The sequence below is a fragment of the Lynx rufus genome, unplaced genomic scaffold, assembly GCF_022079265.1.
Source record: "Lynx rufus isolate CCGP_SWC_20201006 ecotype Redwood Valley unplaced genomic scaffold, mLynRuf1.p SCAF_30, whole genome shotgun sequence".
NCBI lineage: Eukaryota > Metazoa > Chordata > Mammalia > Carnivora > Felidae > Lynx > Lynx rufus.
Genome location: NW_025814846.1, coordinates 7,796,532 through 7,822,997, shown reverse-complemented (window position 1 = coordinate 7,822,997; position 26,466 = coordinate 7,796,532). Strand labels below are relative to the sequence as shown.

The following is a 26,466-nucleotide window of genomic DNA, read 5'->3' as shown; positions in this document are numbered from 1 at the left end:
ATGAAAAAGATATATTAAACAAATAGGAACCAAAACAAAGCTGGAGTAGCATTTTCAACATCTGACAAAATAGAATTAAGTGACAAAGAACAAAAGAAGATATACACATCATAAACATACGCATTGTATAATACAGTTTTGAAATGCATCTTGCTTGATGTACTTTGCTTGAAGCAGAACATAAGAGAAAAAAAGAACACTTGGATATTTTAACACTCTACTTAGAAAATAGTGGATCAAGAATACAAAAAAAAATTAAGACACATAGAGTACTTGCAGAATACAACTAAAAAGCTCAAGCTATTGGATATACAGAGTAGAATTCTATATCCAAAAGAGAACAAAGAATCACTCAAGATAACAAAAAAATTCCAAGAAGGCAACATGATTATGGCTTTAAAGAAAGCCTCAATAAAATCAAAAGGCTCAGTTACACACACTCTATGTTCTCCAAACATAATACAATGACATTACAAATTAACAAAAAAATAAAGGCCAAAAATTACCATGTGACAGCCTATTATTGAATTAACTGTGGCTTAAAAGAAAATTGTAAACAGAGGCCCCTGGGTGGCTCAATCAGTTAAGTGTCCGACTTTGGGTCAGGTCATGAACTTACAGTTCGTGGGTTCAAGCCCCGCATTGGGTTCTGTGCTGACACCTCAGAGGCTGGAGGCTGGTTCGGATTCTGTGTCTCCCTCTCTTTCTTCCCCTCCCCCACTCATGCTCTGTCTCTCTCTCTCTCTCAAAAATAAATAAACATTAAAAGAACAAAAGAAGGCCAACACCAAGACACATTTAAATTTGTAAAATACAGAGATAAGGAAATCATCCTGAGAGCAGCAAGGGAAAAAAAGGCCTTAACCTACAAGGGCAGACAAATGTTTCACAGATCTCCCCACAGAAACTTGGCAGGCCAGAAGTGAGTGGCATAATACATTCAACATGCCAAATGGCAAAAATATGGACCCAAGAATACTTTATCCATCAAGGTTGTCATTCATGATAGAAGGAGAGATCAAGAGTTTCCCAGACAAACAAAATTTAAAGGAGTTTGTGACCACTAAATCAGTCCTGGAAGAAATGTTAAAGGAGACCCTTTGAGTGGGAAAGTAAGGCCAAAAGCAACAAAGACTTCAAAGGAACAAAGAAAATCTCCAGAAACACCAACTTTACAGGTAATACAATGGCACTAAATTCATATCTATGAATAATCACACTGAATGTAAATGGACTAAATGCTCCACTCAAAAGACATAGGGTGTCAGAATGGGTTTAAAAAAAAAGACCAATTTAAAGAGAGACACTCATTTTTGAACTAAGAAGACACCTGCCAATTGAAAGTGAGAGGATGGAGAAGCACTTATCATACTAAAGGACATCAAAAGAAAGCCAGAGTAGCCATACCTATATCAGACAAACTAGATTTTAAAACAAAGACAAGAGATGAAGGGCACTATATCATAATAAAGGGGTATATTAAACAAGAAAAATCTAACAATTGCAAATATTTATGCCCCCAGTATGGAAGAACCCAAATGTATAAATCAATTGCAAGCATAAAGGAACTCATAGATAATAATACAAAAACAGCAGGGAACTTTAACACCCCGCTTACAACATTGGACATATCAACAAGGAAATAGCTTTGACTGACACACTGGACCAGATGGATTTCACAGATACACACAAAACATTTCATCCTAAAGTGGCACGATACACATTCTTTTTAAGTGCACATGGAACATTCTCCAGAATAGATCACATACTGGGGTCACAAATCCACCCTCAACAACTACAAAAAGACTGGGATCATACCATGCATATTTCCAATCACAATGCTATGAAACTTGAAGTCAACCACAAGAAAAACTCAGAAATACCACAAATACATGGAGGCTAAAGAGCATTCTACTAAAGAATTAATGGGTTAACCAGGAATTTAAAGACAAAATTTTAAAATACATGGAAGGATATGAAAATGAAAATGTGACAGTCCAAACCTTTGGGATATAGCAAAGGCAGTCACAAGAAGCAATATAGACCTACCTCAAGAAGCAAAAAAAGTCTTAAATATACAACCTAACCTTACATTTAATGGAGCTAGAAGAAAATAGTAAAGTGTAAAGCCAGCAGAAGAAGGGAAATAATAAAGATTAGAGCAGAATTAAAGGATACAGAAGCAACAACAACAACAACAAATGAACAGGTTAATGAAATTAAGAGATAATTCTTTGAAAGAGTTAATAAAATTGATAATCCCCTAACTAGACTTATCAAAATGAAGAGAAAGGACCCAAATAAATATAATCACAAATGAAAGAGGAGCGATCACAACCAACACCACAGAAACATAAACAATTATAAGAGAATATTATGAAAAAGTATATGCCAACAAATTGGGCAATCTGGAAACAATGGATAAAATCCTAGAAACATATAAACTATCAAAATTGAAACAAGAAGAAACAGAAAAGTTGAACAAATAACCAACCATGAATTGAATTGGTATTCAAAATCTCCCAACTAACAAAAGTGCAAGGTTAGATGGTTTCCCAAGGGACTTCTACCAGACATTTCAAGAAGAGTTAATACTTATTCTTCTCAAACTCTTTCAAAAATATAGAAATGGAAGGAAAATTTAGAAGCTCATTTTATGAGGCCAGAATTGCCTTGATTGTAAAACCAGACAAAGATCTCACTGAAAAGGAAAATTACAGTCCATCCTGAAAATTACAGTTCATCCCTGATGAACATGGATACAAAAATTCTCAACAAGATACTACCAAATCAAATCAAACAGTACATTAAAAGAATCATTGGGGCGCCTGGGTGGCTCAGTCGGTTAAGCGTCTGACTTCAGCTCAGGTCATGATCTCACGGTCCGTGAGTTCAAGCCCCCGTCAGGCTCTGTGCTGACAGCTCAGAGCCTGGAGCCTGCTTCAGATTCTGTGTCTCCCTCTCTCTGACCCTCCCCCGTTCATGCTCTGTCTCTCTCTGCCTCAAAAATAAATAAACATTTAAAAAAAAAAAGAATCATTCACCAAGATCAAGTGGGATTTATTCCTGAACTGCAGGGGTGATTCAATATTTCCAAATCAATTAACAGGATACACCACATTAATAAAAGAAAAGAATCATAAGATCTCTTAATTGATGCAGAAAAAGCATTTGACAAAATACAGCATCCATTCTTGTTAAAAACCTTCAACAAAGTAGGGATACAAGGAACATACCTCAACATCATAAAGGCCATATACAAAAGACCACAGTTATCATCCTCAGTGGGGAAAAACCGAGAGCTTTTTCTCTATAGTCAGGAACAAGACAGCATGTCGACTCTCATCATTGCTATTGAACACAGTACTGGATTCATAGCATCAGCAATCAGACAACAAAAAGAAATATGGTAAAACCTTGGTTTGCAAACATCATTCATTCATTCCTGAAACATGCTTGTAATCCAAAGCACTTGTATATCAAAGTGAATTTCTCCATAAGAAATAATGGAAACTCAAACGATTTGTTCCACAATCCAAAAATATTCATATAAAAATGATTACAGGGGCGCCTGGGTGGCGCAGTCGGTTAAGCGTCCGACTTCAGCCAGGTCACGATCTCACGGTCCGTGAGTTCGAGCCCCGCGTCAGGCTCTGGGCTGATGGCTCAGAGCCTGGGGCCTGTTTCCAATTCTGTGTCTCCCTCTCTCTCTGCTCCTCCCCCGTTCATGCTGTGTCTCTCTCTGTCCCAAAAATAAATAAACGTTGAAAAAAAAATTAAAAAAAAAAAATGATTACAATACTGGGTGCCTGGGTGGCTCAGTTGGTTAAGCGGACGACTCTTGATTTCAGCTCAGGTCATGATCTTGCAGTTTGTGGGTTTGAGCCCCACATCAGGCTCTGCACTGACAGTGTGGAGCTGCTTCGGATCCTGTCTGTCTCCTCTGCCCCTCCCCTGCTCATTCTCTCTCTCTCAAAAATAAAAAATAAACATTTAAAAATTATTACAATACTGTGATATAATACAAAATAATAAAGAAAATACAAAATAATAAAGAAAATACAAAATATAAAGAAAAATAAACAAATTAACCTGCACTTACCTTTGGAAATCTTTGTGGCTGGTGTGGGAGAGACAAGAGAGAGGCAGGTTATTGTGTAGGACTATTTTCACTATCACTAATAAAACCACTGCTATCTATTGGCTCATCGGAATCTTTTTCTGCATGGGGCCCACTGAATACACTCACACAGATGTTGACTACAGTACAGTATTAATAACTTGTCATATACTGTATTTAGTGCATCTGGCAATAAGGCAGCAGAAGAAAGGGTCTATAACTATACTTAGCCTGACCTAGAATGAAGCAATGCATTCCTAAGCTTACTCTTATATGGAAAAGCAAAGGACTGTTCACAGGTGCTTTGAAGTGACAAAAAAAAATACACTAGTGCCAGTTGTGGGCACCTTCCAATATTCTGAAAAATCACTGATTTTTGCCAAACACCATGGCCTGAGACTGAGCATCCAAGCATGGGAGACAATCACCCACAATCCTGCAGCAAGAGAGAGAAAGAGAAGAACCATTGGCTCAGTTGTGATCACGTGATGTTCGGCATCACATACCACTCGTATTGCAAGACATCATTCATTTATCAAGTTAAAATTTATTAGAAATGTTTGCTGGTCTTGCAGAATACTTGCAAAACAAGTTACTTGCAATCCAAGGTTTTACTGTAAAAGCAACCAAACTGGCAAGAAGTAAAATTTTTGCTATTCGTAGACAACATGATACTCTATGTAGAACACTGAAAAGACTCCACCAAAAAGTTGCTAGAACTGATACATGAATTTAGTAAAGTTGCAGGATACAAAGTCAACATACAGAAATCTGTCGCATATCTATACACCAATAATGAAGCAGCAGAAAGAGAAACCAAGGAATCTATCCCTTTTACAGTTGCACCAAAAACCAAGATACTCAGGAATAAACCTAGTGAAAAAGGTAAAAGATCTGTATTCTGAAAATTACACAACACTTATGACAGAAATTGAAGTGGACACAAAAAAAATGGAAAATTATTCCATGTTCATGGCCTGGGAGAATATTGTTAAAATGTCTACACTACACAAAGCAATCTACACATTTAATGCAATCAGTATCAAAATATCACCAGAACTTTTCACAGAGCTAGAACAAGCAATCCTAAAATTTGTATGGAAACACAAAAGATCCTGAATAGCCAAAGAAATTCTGAAAAAGAAAAACAAAGCTGGAGGCATCACAATTCTGAACTTCATACTATATTACAAAGGTATAGTCATCAAGACAGTAAGGTACTGGCACAAAAACAGGCAAATATATCCATGAAACAGAATAGAAAACCCAGAAATTGACCCATCACTATATGGTCAAGTATTTTCGACAAAGCAGGAGAGAATATCCAGTGAGAAAAAAAGACAGTCTCTTGAACAAGTGGTGTTGGGAAAACTGGAAAGCAACATGCAAAAGAATGAAACTGGATCACTGTTTTATACCATACACAAAAATAAATTCAAAATGGATGAAAGACCTAAAAATGAGACAGAAAATCCACCAATATCCTAGAGGAGAACCGAGGCAGCAACCTCTTTGACATCAGCCACAGCAAATTCTTACCGGACATGTCCCCAGAAACAAGGGAAACAAAAGCAAAAATGAACTATTGGGATTTCATCAAGATAAGAAGCTTCTGCACAGCAAAGGAAACAATCAACAAAAATAAAAGGCCACCTATGGAATGGGAGAAGGTAACAAGATATGCAAATGACATATCTGATAAAGGGTTAGTATCCAGAATCTATAAAGAACTTATCAAACTCAACATCCAAAAAACAAATAACCCAGTTAAGAAATGGGCAGAAGACATGAATAGACATTTTTACAAAGAAGACATCCCGATGGCTAACAGACACATGAAAAGATGTTCAACACGACTCATCATCAGGGAAATACAAATCAAAACCAGGATGAGACACCACCTCACACCTGTCAGAATGGCTAAAATTAAAAACACAAGAAACAACAGGTGTTGATGAGGATGCAGAGAAACTGGAACCCCTTTGCACTGCTGGTAGGAAATGCAAACTAGTGCAGCCACTCTGAAGAACAGTATGGAGGTTCCTCAAAAAACTGAAAATAGAACTATGCTATCATCTAGCAATTACGTTATCAGTTATTTATCCAAAGGATACAAAACTACAGATTTGAAGGGATACATGCACTCCAATGTTTATAGAACATTATCAACAATAGCCACACTATGGAGAAAGACAGAATGTCTACCAAATGATGAATGGATAAAGATGTGGTTTAGATATACAATGTAATATTACTCATTGTATATATATATATATATATGTGTGTGTGTGTATGTATATATATATATGTGTGTATATATATATATATAATTACTCATTACTCAGCCATCAAAAAGAATGATCTGGCATTGCAAAAGCATTGCTAAAAAGTTGTCATTTGCAATGATGTAGATGGAGCTAGAATGTATTGTGCTAAGCGAAATAAGTCAATCAGAGAAACACAAATACCATATGATTTCACACATATGTGGAATTTAGGCAACAAAACAGATGAACATATGGGAAGGGAGGAGGAAGATTAAGAGAGGGTAATAAACCACAAGAGACTCTTAATGATAGAGAACAAACTGAGGGTTGACGGTGGGAGGAGGGTGAGTGATGGGCTAGATAGATGATGGGTATTAAGGAGGGCACTTGTGAGAAGCACTGGTTGTTGTATGTAAATGATGAATCACTGAATTCTACTCCTGAAATCAATACTGCACTGTGTGTTAACAATTTAAAAAAATAAGAAGTTGTGGTATACAACGGAGTATTACTCAGCTAATATAAAAGAATGAAATCTTGCCATTTGCAAAGATGTGTATGGAGCTAGAGAATATTATTCTAAGAGAGGTAAGTCAGTCAGAGAAAGACAAATACCATATGATTTCACTCATATGTGGAATTAAAAAAAAAACAGATGAACATGGGGGGAAAAAGAGAGGCAAAGTAGGAAACAGACTCTTAACTATAGAGAACAAAATTAGGGTTACTGGAGGGGAGGTGGGCATGGGAATAAGTTAAATAGATGATGGGTATTAAGTAGGGCACCTGTTGTGATGAGCACTGGCTATTGTATATAGCTGATGAATCACTGAATTCTACACTTCAAACTGATAATACACTGTATGTTAACTAACAAATTTAAATAAAAATGTGAAAAAAAATGGTGTGGGAGGAAACTGGATATTCACATGCAAAGGAAAAATGGTGGGCCTATACATACACAAAAATTAATTCAAAATGGATTACAAACTTAAATGTAAGACCAAAAAGTATAAAACTCCCAGAATAAAATATAAGGAAATAGCTTTAAGACATTGGATTTGGCAATTATTTCTTTGATATGAATCCAAAAGCACAGGCAATGAAAGTAAAAACAGAAAAATACGACTACATCAAACTTAAAAACTTCTGTGCATCAAAAGAAACACCAAACAGGGTGAAAAAGTAACCTACAGAATAGAAAATATTTACAAACCATATATCTGAAAAATGGTTACTATGCAGAACATATTAAAGAACTCAACCACAAAAATAACTTGATTTTAAAAATCAGCAAAGGACCTGAATAGACAATTCTCCATAGAACATACACAACTCCTTTTGGGATGAGCACTGGGTGTTGTATGGAAACCAATTTGTCAATAAACTTCATATATAAAAAAAAAAAAAAACATACACAAGTGACCACAAAGCATATAAAATATGCTCAATATCACTAACCATAAGAGAAGTTCAAATCAAAACCATGAGATAGCACCTCACACCCATTAGGATGGGCACTATAAAGAGAACATAAAATAACAAGTGCTGATAAGAATACAAAGAATACAAACCTTCTAAAATATTGGAAATGTAAAATAGTGCAGCCATTATGAAAAATGGTGTAAAAGTTTCTCAAAAAATAATAATAGAATTATCACTTAATCTAGCAATCCCACTTCTGGATTTATATCCAAAGTAATTCAATCAGGATCTTGAAGACATAATTGCACACCCATGTTCACTGCAGCATTATTCACAATAGACAAAACGTACAAACAAGATCAATGTTCACAGATAGATGAACAAAGAAAATGTGGTATTTACACACAGTATTATGTAGCCTTAAAAAAGGACATCTTGCCACATGCCACAATATGGATGACATTATGCTAAGTGAAATAAGCCAGTCATAAAAGGACAAATACTGTTATCATTCTACTCACATGAAAGACCTATAGTAATCAAATTCTAAAGAAACAGAAAGTAGAAAAGTTGATGACATTAGTTGGGAGGAGCTGGGAGAGGAAATTAGTGTTTAGTAAATATACAGTTTGTGTTGCGAGATGAAAAAGTTCTAGAGATCTGTTGCACAATGTGAATATATTTAATACTACCAAACTGTACACTTAAATATTGTTAAAATGATAAATTTTAAAGTTATGTTTTTTAACACACACACACACACACACAATCTCTTTTCCAATCCCAAAAAAATCTAGTCATTACTTTCCTGTATAGGCTAGGAAGGCATTTATTTCCAGCACAGAGTTACTCTTGCTAGAGGTACAGATATAGAAGTTGGCTAAGGGGTGGCTGGAGAAAAGGGAGGAAGGGAAAGACAGCAAGAAATATCCAACTACAAAAGAGATAGAGGGAGGAAAGACAAGGCTAGAGAAGGAATAACTGAAAAGCCAGACTCTGAAGGACCCGTGTAATATAAAAGAAAAAGAATTAGGGCGCCTGGGTGGCTCAGTCAGTTAAGCGTCCGACTTCAGCTCAGGTCACAATCTTGCGGTCCGTGAGTTCAAGCCCCGCATCAGGTTCTGGGCTGATGGCTCAGAGCCTGGAGCCTGCTTCCGATTCTGTGTCTTCCTCTCTCTCTGCCCCTCCTCCATTCATGCTCTGTCTCTCTCTGTCCCAAAAATAAATAAACGTTAAAAAAAAATTAAAAAAAAAGAAAAAGAATTATTAAAACCCAGAACACATTTTAAGGCCAAAAACCCAAGTGGAGAAGCTGCTATGGTCTGAATGTTTGTGTCCTCCCTCAAAATTCATACATTGAAATTATAATGCCTAATGTGATGGTATTTGCAGGTGAGGCCTTTGGGAGGTAATTTAGGTCATGAGAGCAGAGTCCTCATAAATAGGATTAGTGGAATTAGTGCCTTTGTAAGAGAGGCTCCAGAGAGATTCCTTGCCCTCTTCTCCCATGTGAAGGGGGAAGTAGGCAGTCTGCAACCCAGAAGAGGAACTTTACCAGAACCCAGCTATACTAGCAACCTAATCTTAGACTTCCAGCCTCTAACACTAAAAGAAATAAACTCATATTTATAAGCCACCCAGTCTCTGGTACTATATTATAGCAGTCCAAAAGGACTAAGAAGAAAAACAAAGAATCCACAGTAATATTCAGACACAGAACAAGAAGGGTAGAACAGAGGGGTAGAAAATGTTTATGGAAAAAACTGCAAAGTAATGGTGTAAGAGAAACATGAGTGCATACTATTTCCTTTCCTGAGGGGAAGTCTGAGGTAGGTACTTGGTAATCTGTATACAGGAGGCTATGTAAACTTGATGATAATAGTTTGTTAAAAGCATGTGATGACTTTAGCCAATTGAACTTGTTAAATGCAAAGTAGGCTTTCTATTGCCAGAGGAACATACTTATGATTAGGTTAATGGAAGAAATCAGTGCCAATTATAATAGGAGTTCATTCTTTCACACTGAGTGGTCAAGAGGTGAGGAGTAGAAATTGAAACTATAAAGCATCTTTAGCTTAAATGGCAGAAGATCTCAACAAGAGAAAAAGTTAGCCACTCAAGAAGTTCCTGCTAAGGCCCAAGTCACTACTTAACAGAAGGTTACAATGCCATGTATGAAGGGTACTATATGCCTCTTAGAGGATAGTTCCTGAGGAATCCTTGGAGGAGAGGGAAACTGTTGATATGGAAACCATTTTATGGACTTCCTATATGGCTCCATGCTGCAGGGAATCTGTGTCTATTAGCATGTAGAAACTTCTAGAAGACCTGCAATTATTCAGACCTTCCCCCTTTCTCTACTCATGGGTACCAGTGCCCCCTCTGGTTCTGAGACAGCATGGTAAGATGACTCCTCTGCCTAACATGGTTTTATACCACAGAAACCTAGGTCCCATAGCATGTGTATGTGTGTGTGCATGTATGTGCATGTGTAGAGTGGGGGAATGAGGGAAGAAGAGAGTTGGGGGAAAGAGGAAAAAAGGGGGGAAGGGAGAGGAAAAAAGAGAAAGGGGAGAAAAAGGAAGAAGGAGAGAGAGAAAGAAAAAAGGAAAAGGGGAGAGGGAGAGCAAAGAGAAGGTGAGAGATGAGGAGATACAGAGAGAAAGGGTTAGAAAAGACAGTAACCATCACTAGGTACTAAATAGACTCTATTTCCCAGGCAGGCCACCCAATTGTTCTGTTGGTTTTGTACTCCTGGGCTATAGACAGAGCACCCTGACATTTATAAGATCTTTGCTTTTGGAGAAGCTGTGGACCATAAACCCTATTGTTTTGTTGTTGTTGTTGTTGTTGTTTCACTTCTCTTCTAGGAAGGGAGGAAATCAGGTACACTTCAGAGGTCTCTGAATCCATTTACTTTCTTAGTTTCCACAACTATTGGTATATATCCATATAATTGGATATGCTGCAAAAATAAATAAATAAAAGATGAGACATCTGGTTCCAGGAGGACCAACAATGTGATGATATGCATCAGTTTTACACATGTCCCACATAAGCTCTGCCCTGTGTGGCATCACCTCTGACAGAAGACAGAATTCATCATTGAAACAACTGTTGCACCCTGCATATATTAAAAAAGCTTTCTCCTACTTTCGTAACAAGCATCTCTGATTTAAATCTCTTCTTTAAGTAAATAAGTGAGAAAATATATAACGGGTCAAGAGGGAGAAAAGGAAAAAGTGAAGGGTAAATTAAGTCTTTTGTGTCAACACTCACAAGGTCTTTGAAGAAAATGTTTAAAATGCAACGTAGGGGGCACCTGGGTGGCTCAGTCAATCAAGTGTCTGACTTTAGCTCAGGTCACAATCTCATGGTTTGTGAATTTGAGCCCCACCTCAGGCTCTGTGCTAACAGCTTGGAGCCTGGAGCTTGCTTCAAATTCTGTGTGTCTCCCTCTCTCTCTGCCCCACTCCCCACTCACACTCTGTCTCTCTCTCTCTCAAAAATAAACATTAAAAAATAATAAAATAAATTGCAACCCAGACTAGCCTTGAATTATGCCTCCTCACACCCTATTTTTCAGCACCTCTCCAATTAAAGCAAATTCGAGACTCAGAAAGGAATGCTGCATTTCACAGTCTACATATCTATCATTATTAAGTGCTGGAAGCACTTAAGAGTTAGAATGAACCTTTCAGATTGACACCAGCACTTCTCAAAGTATGTTCTATAAACTCTAGTCCACAGGATGTTAATAGGCATACACGCATGCACACACATACACAGTTCCATGGTCAGTTTAGGGAAATACTGGGTTTAACAAATATAAACAAGTTTCTTTATTGGAAGGTTTCTTAGAGACTTTAACAGGTGAAAATTAACTACGAATCGCCACATATTCTACCTTAGATCTCTTTTTTATTTTTTTAAACAACTTATCTTGTGGACCATTGGTCAGCAGGAACAAAGTTTAGGACATGCTGGTATAATCCAATCTGCTCATTTTACAGTGCAGGGGTTAAGAGCACAGACTTTTAGGTCACAGACTATCTGCTTCATTTTCTGGCTTTCAGAAAGTTACTTAAGCTTCCTGGGTCTTGATTTCTTTTTCTTTAAAATGAGGATAGTAGTATTGTTGTGGGTGTTAAATGAACACACAAATATGTAATATTTATGTAAAACACTTAGAATAGTGTCAGGCACATAGTAATTGCTCAATAAAAGTTTTAATGTTATTATTTTACCCACTAGGATAATGAAGCCTAAGCTCACACAGCATGTGACCATATCACATAGCATGTGAGCATATAAGAACTGGGACCAGAAGCCAGGTCTCTTGACTCCCTATCCATCCTGGGTTCCTCAAATAATAAAAAGGTCTTTGAAGTTTATTAAAAGAAATCTTTCTAAAGCATATAAGTATTGTACCACAAAACCATAAAATGATATCTAAAAATATAAAAACCCTCCAAAAAAATCCCAGTGGTTTCTAGAGGTAATAGCTTAGTTCGGGTTTCCCAGGTATAAAGTGAGGTCAAAGGAGAAGGCTTTGGTGCTGAGGAAAACTATTCCAATGCCTATAAAATAGTGGCCAAAATGCCAGACCACTGCCATTCCTGGGTAGCCTCTCTCTTTGCACGGTAGTACCAGGATCCTTTCTGGATGCTCAGGAACATATCCCTCTTTGAGCCAGGCTGATCTCTGAGACCTCCCAGGACTAATATATACTAAAGCCTCTACTATTGTTTGGCTCTGATAAAAGAGAAGGGAATACACAGTTATACAGTTATGAAGCACTTAATATTTGCCAGGCTCCTATCATACTTTATCTTAATCTTCATCATAGTCTCAAGAAGTAGATATTTCCCCCATTTTACAAATGAGGAAACTGAGACTCAACTCAAAACATTTGAGTGATCTTCCCAAGAACTCAGAGCTAAGAAATAATACACCTAGAATTCAAACCCAGCTCTGTGTTCACATTTTTCCACTACATTACACTATTTCCTAAATTGAAAGGATCAAAATGAAGACAACTAGATTTGGACTTTTGAGAAATGAAAGGGGAGTACAATCCTTGCCTCTAGAAATCACATTTACTTGATAATGAAAAAGACTTTGCCCAGTTTTATCTTGATTTTTTTTGACCTGCCTCTTTCCTAAACGAATTTGAAGTAGTATATAGTAAAAAACAGATCTACAATTAGGTTATTAGAACAGAAAATCAAAGTAATGAAGAGGAGGAGGAAGCAATTACACCAAGTGCAAGTGCTAATTTAGTTAATATGACAGAACACTAAATCTGGTTATCAGTCTCTTGGCAATCAAGCCAAAAATTATCTGCTTTTAGGAAAGTTTTATATGAATTATAATCTTGAGAGCAGGTAGGGTAGCTTGAAAAGCACTTTGTAAACAATAAAGTACTATAAAGATTTATTATTATTATTATTATTGTTATTATCCAGAATAGCATTATCTGGCACTTCCAATTATTTTGGCTATTGTTTCAAAGATAATTTCACACAATTTTTCATAGTCTGAACCTGGCATGTATACTAAACAACAAAAAGACAATTCTGGCTCTGCCACTAGTTCGATGATTGACCTTGAATGAGAAACTTCACAATCTGAGCCTCAGCTTCCACATTTGAGACATGAGAGGTTTGGAGTATCACCAGATGATCTTATTTATTTCCCTCTTCATTTATTTATTTGTTAGTAGTTTTATTGAACTTACCATAAAATTCACTTGTTTTAAGTGTAAAATTTACTGATTTTTTAGTAAATTTAAAGAGTTGTATAACCATCACCACAATATATAAGTTTAGAACATTTACATCATGCCAGAAAGAAACTGTATCCCCATTCCTCATTAAGATCATTTAACAGTTCCTTCTAACTTTTATATTCTGTGTTTCTAGACTTACAAAGCTTTAGCAGCTCTTTGCTACCTATACACTTGACCCTTGAACAACATTGGGGGTTAGGGGCACCAAACCCCGCACAGCTGAAAATCCACATACAATTTTTGACTCCCCCAAAACTTTACTACTGGAAGCCCTACCAATAATATAAACAGTTAACACATATTTTGTATGCTACATGCATTATACACTGCATTGTTACAATAAAGTAAGCTAGAGAAAATAAAATGCTATTAAGAAAATCATAAGGAGGGGCGCCTGGGTGGCGCAGTCGGTTAAGCATCCGACTTCAGCCAGGTCACGATCTCGCGGTCCGTGAGTTCGAGCCCCGCGTCGGGCTCTGGGCTGATGGCTCAGAGCCTGGAGCCTGTTTCCGATTCTGTGTCTCCCTCTCTCTCTGCCCCTCCCCCGTTCATGCTCTGTCTCTCTCTGTCCCAAAAATAAATAAACGTTGAAAAAAAAATTAAAAAAAAATCATAAGGAAGAGAAAATACATTTATAATAGTGTACTGTATTTATCAGGAAGAAAATCAGCATGTAAGTGGACCCACACAATTCAAACCTATGTTGTTCAAGGGTCACTTGTAGAAGCTGGTTCAAGCTCCTCAGTATAACATTCAAGCCTCTACAGTCTACAACACCTATCTCTCTGTTCCTCTCACTCCCTTCCTTTGCCCTAAGTTACCTTCCTCTGAGTTTATGGTCCTGCAGTTCCCTCGGTAGGGAGTCCCTCTCACCTCCCCAGTCTCTCAAGAGTAAAATCCTATTTATTATTCAGACTCAGTCTAAATGCCACTCTTGCATAAAACTTTCTTCATTTCATACTCCACACTCATCTGAAAGTAGACCTTATTTTCCTCTAAATTCCAATACCATTTCATTTGTCCGTCTCATGAAAGCTCTCACTTTCATTTGTGGATCTTATACTTAATATCTCATCATCTTATTTGATTAAGAGATCTTAGAATTGTTGTATCTAAGATAGCTATGTATCCTTAACAACTTGCAATGTTACATTTTGTAAATAACAGCAATTAATGATGGTGATAATAATTGATAGCTAAATTAAGTAGCTAATTACAATGTGCCAGGCACTGTTCTAAGCATTTTTATAAATATTAACTCATTTAATTCCTATAAAAACCCTGTGAGATAGGTACTATTATTATTACCACCATTTTACAGATATAGAAATTGAGGCACAGAGCAGGTACTCACTTGCCAGGATTGCAAAATTAAGTAGCAGAGTTGACATTTGCATTCAGACACTCTGGCTCTAAAACATACTCAATAAATGTTAACTGAAAAAATCCTAATTTATAAGGTTCCATCCTGGGAAGGAAAAGTAATTAAGAATTCTTAGTGCTAACTGACATAGAAGTAAAAAGGAAAATTCTGATTCAGACGGGAGAGTCACTGAACTTTTGGGTAGGCCCCAAGGTGCTACAAAAGCCACTGTTAAATCCTAAACTTAAAAATAAACTTAAATAGTTTCTCTCTCATGCATAGGTGGTGAGAATGCAAAATTGGTAGTATCTACTCTAGGTGAATATCTGCATATCCTATGATCCAGAAATTTTATTCCTGTGTATATTCCAATAAAATTGCATGTAAGTATCCACCAAAAGAGTGTTATTACTTGTAACAGCCAAAACTAGAAATTCCCCAACAGAAAAATGGATAAATCACATGTGGCATGTGAACAAAATGAAATACTATATAGCGATGAGAATGATCTATAACTGTAAGGAATAATATGCATCAATCTTTCAAACATAATGTTGAGCAAAAGAGTATGTACTATATGAATCCATTTATATTGAGTATTTAAAAGGGCAAAACTAATCTATTCTGTTAGAAGCCAGGATAGTGGTTACCCTTGGAAGGAGTATGGAGTAGAAGAGGAATGAGGGAATTTCTAGTTATGTTCTGTTTCTTGATCTGGGGGCTGGTTACATGGGTGTGTGCCATTTGTGAACATGTATGGAGTATAAATTTATAAACTTTTCTGTATATGTTACATTTCAATAGCTTTTGAAAAAGTCTTTCAAAGAGAAGAAAAAGACAAGAGCCAAAACTAAAAGTCGCTTTTGCACTTGACATATAGAACTAATGACTGACATGCTCATGGTTATCTCTTTGTCCTAAAATGGACAAATGTCTCTCCCTTTTGTGGATATAATGAGTTAACTAGAGAGGCCTTCTTAATCCCTAGCCATTAGTGCAACCCTAATCTTTCCCAGACTCATAATAATAAAGAAAAAACACAGATTTGTGGCAGCATACCACTTGTGGGAACTCAGCTCTGCTGGATACCAAATGGAATGTCAGTTTTATTTAAAGAACTAAGTCTTCATTTGGAGTTTTTATTTGTATTCCAAGAATTACAATACCATCTGCAGGACAAATGGAGTCTGGCAATGATGTCAACTAAAGTTTTCTTGAGCATTAACCCCATCTCCACAACAGTCTGAAACTGAGCACACCTATCTTTACCAGGCAACTCACTTCACCTCTATGGGTCTCAGTTTCCTCATCTGTAACACAGGAATAATAATAGTACCTCCCATATAGGTTGATGTAAGGACTGAAGACCTATTTCATATAAAGCATTTAACAAAGTACCTGCTACATAGTTAAATATTCAATGTATTATCTGCTATTATTATTTTGATACAGGTGGGATAATGGCATCTTCTCCCTTACCATACAGCTAGCCCAGTATATACTTTTAATCTCCCAACATGAAGATTTTAATATTTTAACACTCAAGCACAAGGGCAGTTCATTTAATATTTTAATATTTTAACCCTCAAGCACAAAGGCAATTCTGCCTCCCTGCTCTCTCTCAGGTCGAATCAGAAAAAGGGAATAATTTTCAACTAGGCAAGTAGGGTGGCCCAGGGTTAAGTGGGTTGGGAAAAGAGGGAGTTTGGATAGCAGAAGCCCCTTTGCTTTGATGATGCTACCTTCCTTTATCATGCCAGAGAATCTGGTGCAGATGACATGACCTGTAGAAGAAGGAACCCAGAAAAAGGTAGGGCTGGACACTATAAGGGATGTGATTATGTTCAACAGAGAAAGGACCTAAAGAAGGAAAGGAGAGGTTTGAAAGTTATATTTCCCATTTTGCCCACCAGACAACATCATAATCTTAAATTAACACTTTTCTAGTTACAAAAAGCTTTCACACACATCTTTTTATTTAATCCTCACAACCACCTTGCGAAGTGTGCAGAGAAAAATTTCATTATCCCCATGGGTACAGGAGGAAAGAAAGGCTCAGAGAACTTAAATGATTTGCCCAAAGTCATCAGCTGGTAACTGGGGGGACGAGCATTCTAATTCAAGTGCTCTAGGTTCAAAAACCATGCCTTTTCAATTAAAACATAGGGGACTTTTTAATTTTTTTAAACTTTTATTTATTTTTGAAACAGAGAGAGACAGAGCATGAATGGGGGAGGGTCAGAGAGAGAGGGAGACACAGAATCTGAAGCAGGCTCCAGGCTCTGAGCTGTCAGCACAAAGCCCGAACATAATAGACTTTTATGTGAACTTCAGTTAGCCTGGACCAAGTCTGTTATGATTGATAGAAAAAAATAAACAGAATAATTGTGAACTCTTCCCTGACCCTCAGTCTCAAATAGCAGAAAAGAAAACTGACAGGAAGGAGATGGAGTTGGAATAGAAAGAGGCTAGCATTGGGGAGGGAAGAAGTAGGATCTAGAAAAAAAGTAGAAGCGGCTCTAACTGGAGATTGGCTGTAGGCCAAGCAGGTGCCAACAGGTCTGGTGATGCCACCTCTTGGGTTTTTCCTCCTGGTTGAGCAGGGCCAGGTCTACTCTGCTAAACCTCCTTCCTTTACCTATAGCCCAGCTTGGGCTGGACAGATACTCTATCTCCCAAAACCCACAAACGCATACCGGGGAGCTGGATCAGGAGCAGCGGTGGTGATCAACCCAACTGTCGGGACAGGTCAGGGACAGAAGTCAAGAGGAAGGTAGGAAAACGCCAGATAAAGGAAGTAACTATCCGGGAGGCGATGGCATGTGGGGTATTTAAGAAAGGCAGTTACAAGCATGGCGAGTGTGTTAAGAGGCGGGCATAAGGGGGTGTATGAAGTGACTGCCGAGAGGAACTGAGGCAGGCAGGCACGCACCCCACGTCGCGTGAGGAGACGGTTGATGCAGACCACCTCTCCTCCGCGCCGCCGCCCAAAGGCCCGCCCTGAGAAGAGTTCAATTTGGTTGAAAGGGGGGTGTGAACCGAGTAGGAGAACACGGGTCCCAGCGCGGGAAGAGGGCGTCAAAGAACACCCAGAAAAGGTTTGAGAAGGCTCTAGGCTGGAAAGTTAAACAGAGCTCGCGGCCCCCAACCTCTCCTAAATCTCCTTACCTTGGGCACCGTGATATGTTCCACATTCCCACCACCTGAAACACTCAAGGCTCCCGTTGCCGCCACCTTTCCTTGCCCAACCCAGGGTCCTGCTGGCGGTATCCCAGTCACGTGATTATCCTATCGCGACACTTCATCTGTGGCCTCCCTCGCCATTTTGCTTCCTGGCAAATGCCCTTTGTTTAGGGAGCTGACCTTTTTCTTTGGGCTTCAAGTTTGGTCCAGGAGTTAAGTACCAGATTCGAGTACTGCCACCATTCTCACACCCCTTAATGCTATCAGGATCACAGGCACCGATATAATTCTACTATTCTCTAATGTTAACAGTGATGACACCCTGCAGAGATAGCAGGGACATTCCCATGCTGGCAACTGGGTTTCTAAAAAGCTGCCTAGCTATGAGACCTTGGACAAGTCACCATAGAACACTTTCTAAAATGATGTGTAAGTATATCCTCCTCCCACTCCCCTCTTTTACTAGTCTACTATCATTAGGTTAGTTAAGTCCTGGACTATTGCAGTAGCCTCATAACTTTCATCAGCACAGATGTGGGAAAAGGACGAAAGGCCCACCAGACCACCAGACAGGTGCAGTCATTCAGTGGTATTCTCTGAATCAGACTTGTGATGGAAAAAAGAACAATCTGGGAGTTGGAAAACCTGATATATTATAAATGTCGTTTATTAGTTGTCTCCCCATTTAGGATGTCAGCTTTATGCGGCAGGAATTTTGCTCACTGCTAGATCTCCAAAGTCAATAAAAGACCTGGCATAGAGTAGGTATTTAATATTTGTTACATAAATAAATTTTCAAAGCCATCCCATATTTTATCTACCATTAACTTCAGCCATTCCCCCTAACATTTCCTCTTTATGGCTAATTGATGTCATATCAGAGGAAATTAAGGCACAGACAGTAACTTCCCAAAGGTTGTAGAAAAGTCAAATTGGACACCCACTAGAGTAGAGACAGCCTGGGGTAAGAAGGAAAACATGAGAAAAGAAAGTATTAGACTCAAAATATTTTCAGTGAAAGGATACTATTATCATCTATTTTCTGTTTGTCTCCCCCATTATGATGTTTTCCATGAGGTTTTTCTATGTTCACTACTGTATCCCAGTGCTTAGAAAAGTACTTGTACATAGTTCTTGATAAATACTTGCTGAATGGCAAGATAAGAATGAATAATTCTAGACTCACAGCTGGTGTGGGCTGGAAGATAAACTAGAGGGAGAGAATCTGGAGGCAGGGAAACCATGAGGAGGCTATTGTGGTTTCCCAAATGGAGCTGTGAACTGGTGAGTCTGTGGGATTTTTGACCTTGTACCTAAAGCTCAGGCCTCAGGGAGATCAACCAACATCTGAAATGCTAGTTGCTGCAGCAAATCTTACTTGTCCTGCTTTATAACCAAACGTCCAACTATATTTTTGTCATAGACTCTAAGTCCAAAGTTCTCTTTTGTATAACAAAAGAGCAGATGCAGGATTAAAAAGAGATGGCTAATGTCTGGGGAAAAGACAAGAGCCCCGAATAAGGGTCCTTGCCCCATATTTATTCAGGTCAGAAGGCTTGCAAACATGATGGGCATGTACAAAGAGACAAAGAAACTAGGAACATTAACTTGTGGATGTGAGGGGGAAAGGGGGATTTTGAAGATATACAGTGTTTGGGGTTTGGGTCAATATAAAACAAATTCCAGGCGCTGGGCAGATGGGTATATGGATGTTAACAGCAGACAGGAGGCACCGTGCCTGTTTATCTTTGCCATCCTAGAGACAGACAGTGGGAACAACATCAGGGTTAACAAGACACCTTTTCTTTTTTTAACCATCTCCGCTCTGGGCTGCTTTGCCTGCAGTGCAGGGGTCCAAAGTCCAGTTCACCAATTTTTACCTGCCCTGGCCCTATTCTCCTATGAAAGCAGCTTTCTGCGGTAGTACTAAACTTGGGGTGCTTTCACCCTAAATATCTAATCTTGTTATTCCTATGTATTGCGCACCTTTGCACCGATTCTATTTCAGGTCTTTGACTCTCTTTCTCTCTATTTTTTGGGGTTCAGCACCCCCTCCATATTTTGGGGTGTCTTTGCACCTCCATATTCTTGGCATCTTTGTGCCTCCCTATTCTTGGAGTTCCAATCTGGTTACCCAAACTCGGGTGTGAGCATTTCAGGACTTTGTGTTTCTTTGTGCCTTGTTAACCCATTGGTGTAGGCCCCAGGGGATTCCTAAGCTTATCCCCCACATATTTTTATTGTCCACTTATGTTCTACTTTGAGTGATTTTCCACTCTTGGGGTTTGGTGTTATTCCCATGGTATCCCAGGGAAGTAGGTGTACTTTGCCCCACCATCTATCTCACTAGCTAGAGTTACAGCCTCAGAAAGCTGCTGCCAAAGGTCACCATGATGTGATGGATGATGACTATTTAAAAAGTCACTCCATGGGGCGCCTGGGTGGCGCAGTCGGTTAAGCGTCTGACTTCAGCCAGGTCACGATCTCGCGGTCCGTGAGTTCGAGCCCCGCGTCAGGCTCTGGGCTGATGGCTCAGAGCCTGGAGCCTGTTTCCGATTCTGTGTCTCCCTCTCTCTCTGCCCCTCCCCGTTCATGCTCTGTCTCTCTCTGTCCCAAAAATAAATAAACGTTAAAAAAAAATTAAAAAGTCACTCCTGCTCAAGAGATAGCTTGATAAATCACAGCAGAGGGAAGGTAGGCCATAACTTCATTCAAGTGTCATCAAGAACTCCTCCACTTTGCTGCTGGGGAGAGGCTATCAGAAACAGACTGTATTTTTAGATTATTTCTGTCTCAGCTTATCAGTCATCTTAAGCCAACTTCTAACAAACTTCTTTTACAGACCAAATTATTAGAAAGCACTTTATTCATCTTTTAGAGACAGCTTACTTGAATCATGCAGTGCATAGAGGATATCAGCGAAGAGGTCTGGCAAGACTGCATCACTCTCTTCCTACAGACTGGGATGTGCTGTGATGCAGCATTATCACCAATTCCCCACCCTGGTTGTTAGCTTCTTACCCTGAAGGCAACTTGTTCCAGTTGACCCAGGAAGAAATTCAGATCTTGCTGGCAAGAGAGGGGAGAGAGAAATTTCTTCAAGGGATCACTCTTGCAGGGACCAAATGCTTATTGATTTGGGACAACCTTTACACTGAGGGAAACAACACCATGGACCTCCGCACCAAAGGCCAGAGTCAGGGCAGCCAGGAAGTCACTGTAGTTCAGATTGAGTCTGTATACCTTGTGATGATGGGACAAAAAGGAACAGAAGGAGGGCCTCTCAACCTTAAGGCTTTTGAGGTGGCAGGTTACATCAGAGAAGCCATTCATCAACACATGGCCCATTTCTAACTAAATAAAAAGGAGTTGATGTTTGACCTGGAATTTGAATTCAGTGTTATCTATCTGTGTTACCTACTAAGTTAACCTGGTCTTGAAGAAAAAGAAAGGGAGATCCCATATCAGGTTTGGAGTTGTGTGTGTGTGTGTGTGTGTGTCAGGGAGGGGTGTTGGGAGGGGGAAGATTGGGAGTAAGTGCTCAGGCATTAGGGCTTCTGGGACTTTCTTACACCTAGAACACCATAACTCCTTTCTCAGAACCTGGAAAAAAAAGAGTAGTAGACTGGGAACTAGAAAATTTTGGTTCTAATCCTAACTTTTTCCTTACTTACTATGATATCTTTCTTTCTCTCTGGGTCTCAGATTCCTTATCTATATAATGAAGAGCACACTATGTCTCTGAGAATCATTTAATCTCTGAAAATCTGGGATTTTGTAACATCACAAAAATCCTTCAAGGTCCAGCTCAAGTACTACTTCCTTGAAGAAGCTTTTTCTACCTGCCTGGGCCCTTGGGGTTGACAGTGATTTGAATTCCTAAAACAGTAACTCACTGTGTCATTTGTTTGGCCCTTAATCACACTGCCTAGCATTTCTTAGATGACTGTTTGTGTTCTTGTTTAACTTTTCACACACACATTGGTTTTGTTTCCCACCTTCATTATAATCTTAAAGGGAAGATGGTGTGTCTTCTACTTCTCTATTTGCTTCCTGAGATAACCCAGCACAGGGCTCCGACAGAGAAGTTGGTTACATGGCTAAAATTACTTATCAGGAAGGGAGAGACTTTCTAAAGTGGAAATTCTACTGGGTATAGTTGATCCAGGGTGTTTGTGGCTAGATTTTCCTCTTTGATTTGTAACTCACCTTTGGGCCATTTATCTGCTCATTGTTCTCACTGTCAGGGTAATTATGGGTGAGAAAGAGCTAAGAAAATACTAACCACTCAATATGGCATGTTGCTAGCAGCTCTGGGGAATATGGGATGAGACAAGGCATGAATGAGAAAGATGAGGTTGTGTAATAAACTATAGTGTTTATTTGAAGCTGGTACTTACTTGATCCTACTGTCATCAGTTGCCCAGGAGCAGTGATTATGGATAATCCTCTTCTGTGTTAAAGAACCCACCTCTAAAACACCCCCAACACATACCCTCACACGCTTGTAAAGGTCGGGGTTTAAACATGGAAGTTGTCAAAATCTCTAGAGCAGTGTTATTCAATACAAATATAATGCTAGTCACATATGTAATTTAAATTTTTTTGGGTAGCCACATTAAAGAAGAAGACAGGTGAACTTAATTTTATGAATATATTTTATTAAAACCAGTATATCCAAAATATTATTATTTAAACATGTAATCAATGAAAATATCACTGATATTTTATATGTTTGTATGCCAAGGCTTCAAAATCTGGTGTGTATTTTACATTTGCAACACATCTCAATTCAGAGAAGCTTCATTTCAAGTGCCCCATAGTCACATGTATCAAGTGGCCACCAAATTTGGCAGCGTGGGTTTAGGTCAACCCCCTCCAATGTTTGAAACGCCTCTGCAACATCCTTCACAGTACATCCATCCATTCATTCAACACACTCCATACCAGGCATTGGCTAGGTAATTAAAGGTAAAAAAAAAAAAAAAAGAAAAAAAGAAAAGAAAAAAGAAAAACAGGTTTCTTAGATAAGATGTTAGTGGGGACAAGATAAGTGAAAAGATAAACTATAGTACCATGAAGTAAATGCTATGAAAAATTTTATTCAAATATGTATTGAGTTGCCACTATATGTCAGGCACAAAAAAATTTATGCCCATGGAGCTCACATTCTAATGGGAGAAATGGATGTATGTATCAGGAGATGATAAATGTTACAAAGACAAAGAAGTATAAAGGGGGCTATAGAATGATGGGAGAAACTATTTTAAGCAAGGATGTCAGAGGCAGCTTCTATGGAGAGAAGATATCCGTGCAGAGACCTAATGAAGTGAAGAAGCGAGTCATGTCGAGAACTGAAGGCAGTGTTTCAGGTGAAGAGAAGAGCTGTTTAAAAGCCCTGAGGAAGGAGTGTGCCTGATTTGCTGAAGAGCTATCAGGAGGCCAATGTGATTGTAACCTCTCAGGACAATGGCCCTTTCCCTCTCCATCTACGGCATCCTTAAGCATGGCAGTGAGGCAGCAGATGCTGCCTCCCAGGGTATAACAGAAAAGCAGAGCAAAAGCCTTCATCACCCTTCTGGCCCCTTTCTAATGAAATTGCCTTAACTGGCAGCCACAGAATACTGCTGAGTCACATCGAACTTCTAGTTAACTAAACCCCCTAGTACTTATTCAAACTGGCTGCTATTAAGAAAAGAGCTTCAAATAGTGGCAAGACAATAAACCAAGGAAAAAATTAAATATGGAAATGGTTTCACTAGAGCCTTAATCTTGGACAAAGCTTCAATGTGGCATGATTTATACGTGAATTCTTAAGGTAATTGAGCCTTCTACATCATTCTTTGCAGCCTGGATTTCTGAAGCAAAGAGATGTGTGTTCAGGAAACAAGACCACTGAGGAAAAATGTCATTGCCAGTTAGAGGGTCCCAGACAAATCCTTCATTAGAAGACAAGCTAGGAGATACTAGGAAGATGGCGGCGTAGGAGGACGCTGGGCTCACCGCGCGTCCTGCTGATCACTTAGATTCCACCTACACCTGCCTAAATAACCCAGAAAACCGCCAGAGGATTAGCAGAACAGAGTCACCGGACCCAAGTGCAGACGAGAGGCCCACGGAAGAGGGTAGGAAGGGCGGCGAGGCGGTGCGCGCTCCACGGACTGGCGGGAGGGAGCCGGGGCGGAGGGGCGGCTCGCCGGCCAAGCAGAGCCCCCGAGTCCGGCTTGCAAAAGCGGAGGGGCCTGACGGACTGTGTTCCGACAGCAAGCGCGACTTAGCGTCTGGGAGGTCATAAGTTAACAGCTCTGCTCAGAAAGCGGGAAGGCTGGAGGACAAAGGGAGGGTGAGCTGCGGAGCCCCCGGACGACAGAGCTCAGTTTGGCGGGGAACAAAGGCGCTCTCCAGCGCCATCTCCCCCGCCCATCCCCCAGCCAAAATCCCAAAGGGAACCGGCTCCGGCCAGGGAACTTGCTCGCTCCGCGCGAACACCCAACTCTGTGCTTCTGCGGAGCCAAACCTCCGGCAGCGATCTGACTCCCTCCGGCTGCACAGGGCCCCTCCTGAAGTGGATCACCTAAGGAGAAGCGAGCTAAGCCTGCCCCCCCTGCCGCCGTGCACCTTGCCTTCCCACCCCAGCTAATACGCCAGATCCCCAGCATCACAAGCCTGGCAGTGTGCAAGTAGCCCAGACGGGCCACGCCACCCCACAGTGAATCCCGCCCCTAGGAGAGGGGAAGAGAAGGCACACACCAGTCTGACTGTGGCCCCAGCGGTGGGCTGGGAGCAGACATCAGGTCGGACTGCGGCCCCGCCCACCAACTCCAGTTATACACCACAGCACAGGGGAAGTGCCCTGCAGGCCCTCACCACACCAGGGACTATCCAAAATGACCAAGCGGAAGAATTCCCCCCAGAAGAATCTCCAGGAAATAACAACAGCTAATGAGCTGATCAAAAAGGATTTAAATAATATAACAGAAAGTGAATTTAGAATAATAGTCATAAAATTAATCGCTGGGCTGGAAAACAGCATACAGGACAGCAGAGAATCTCTTGCTACAGACATCAGGGGACTAATGAACAGTCACGAGGAGCTGAAAAACGCTTTAAAGGAAATGGAAAACAAAATGCAAACCACCACAGCTCGGATGGAAGAGGCAGAGGAGAGAATAGGTGAACTAGAAGATAAAGTTATGGAAAAAGAGGAAGCTGAGAAAAAGAGAGATAAAAAAATCCAGGAGTATGAGGGGAAAATTAGAGAACTAAGTGATACACTAAAAAGAAATAATTTACGCATAATTGGTATCCCAGAGGAGGAAGAGAGAGGGAAAGGTGCTGAAGGGGTACTTGAAGAAATCATAGCTGAGAACTTCCCTGAACTGGGGAAGGAAAAAGGCATTGAAATCCAAGAGGCACAGAGAACTCCCTTCAGACGTAACTTGAATCGATCTTCTGCACGACATATCATAGTGAAACTGGCAAAATACAAGGATAAAGAGAAAATTCTGAAAGCAGCAAGGGGTAAACGTGCCCTCACATATAAAGGGAGACCTATAAGACTCGTGACTGATCTCTCTTTTGAAACTTGGCAGGCCAGAAAGAATTGGCACGAGATTTTCAGGGTGCTAGACAGCAAAAATATGCAGCCAAGAATCCTTTATCCAGCAAGTCTGTCATTTAGAATAGAAGGAGAGATAAAGGTCTTCCCAAACAAACAAAAACTGAAGGAATTTGTCACCACTAAACCAGCCCTACAAGAGATCCTAAGGGGGACCCTGTGAGACAAAGTACCAGAGACATCACTACAAGCATAAAACATACAGACATCACAATGACTCTAAACCCGTATCTTTCTATAATAACACTGAATGTAAATGGATTAAATGCGCCAACCAAAAGACATAGGGTATCAGAATGGATAAAAAAACAAGACCCATCTATTTGCTGTCTACAAGAGACTCATTTTAGACCTGAGGACACCTTTAGATTCAGAGTGAGGGGATGGAGAACTATTTATCATGCTACTGGAAGCCAGAAGAAAGCTGGAGTAGCCATACTTATATCAGACAAACTAGACTTTAAATTAAAGGCTGTAACAAGAGATGAAGAAGGACATTATATAATAGTTACAGGGTCTATCCATCAGGAAGAGCTAACAATTATAAATGTCTATGCGCCGAATACCGGAGCCCCCAAATATATAAAACAATTACTCATAAACATAAGCAACCTTATTGATAAGAATGTGGTAATTGCTGGGGACTTTAACACCCCACTTACAGAAATGGATAGATCATCTAGACACACGGTCAATAAA

At 39.6% G+C, this 26,466-nt stretch overlaps 1 protein-coding gene across 1 annotated transcript in view; it reads right to left on the bottom strand.

Annotated features, from left to right (window-relative positions):
- The window catches only part of MTMR8 (myotubularin related protein 8), a 214,598-nt gene that overhangs the window by 111,034 nt on the left and 77,098 nt on the right, over positions 1-26,466 (bottom strand). The window contains 1 exon segment of the mRNA XM_047092489.1: positions 18,135-18,223. Within this exon segment, the coding sequence (XP_046948445.1) occupies positions 18,135-18,223 (89 nt within the window).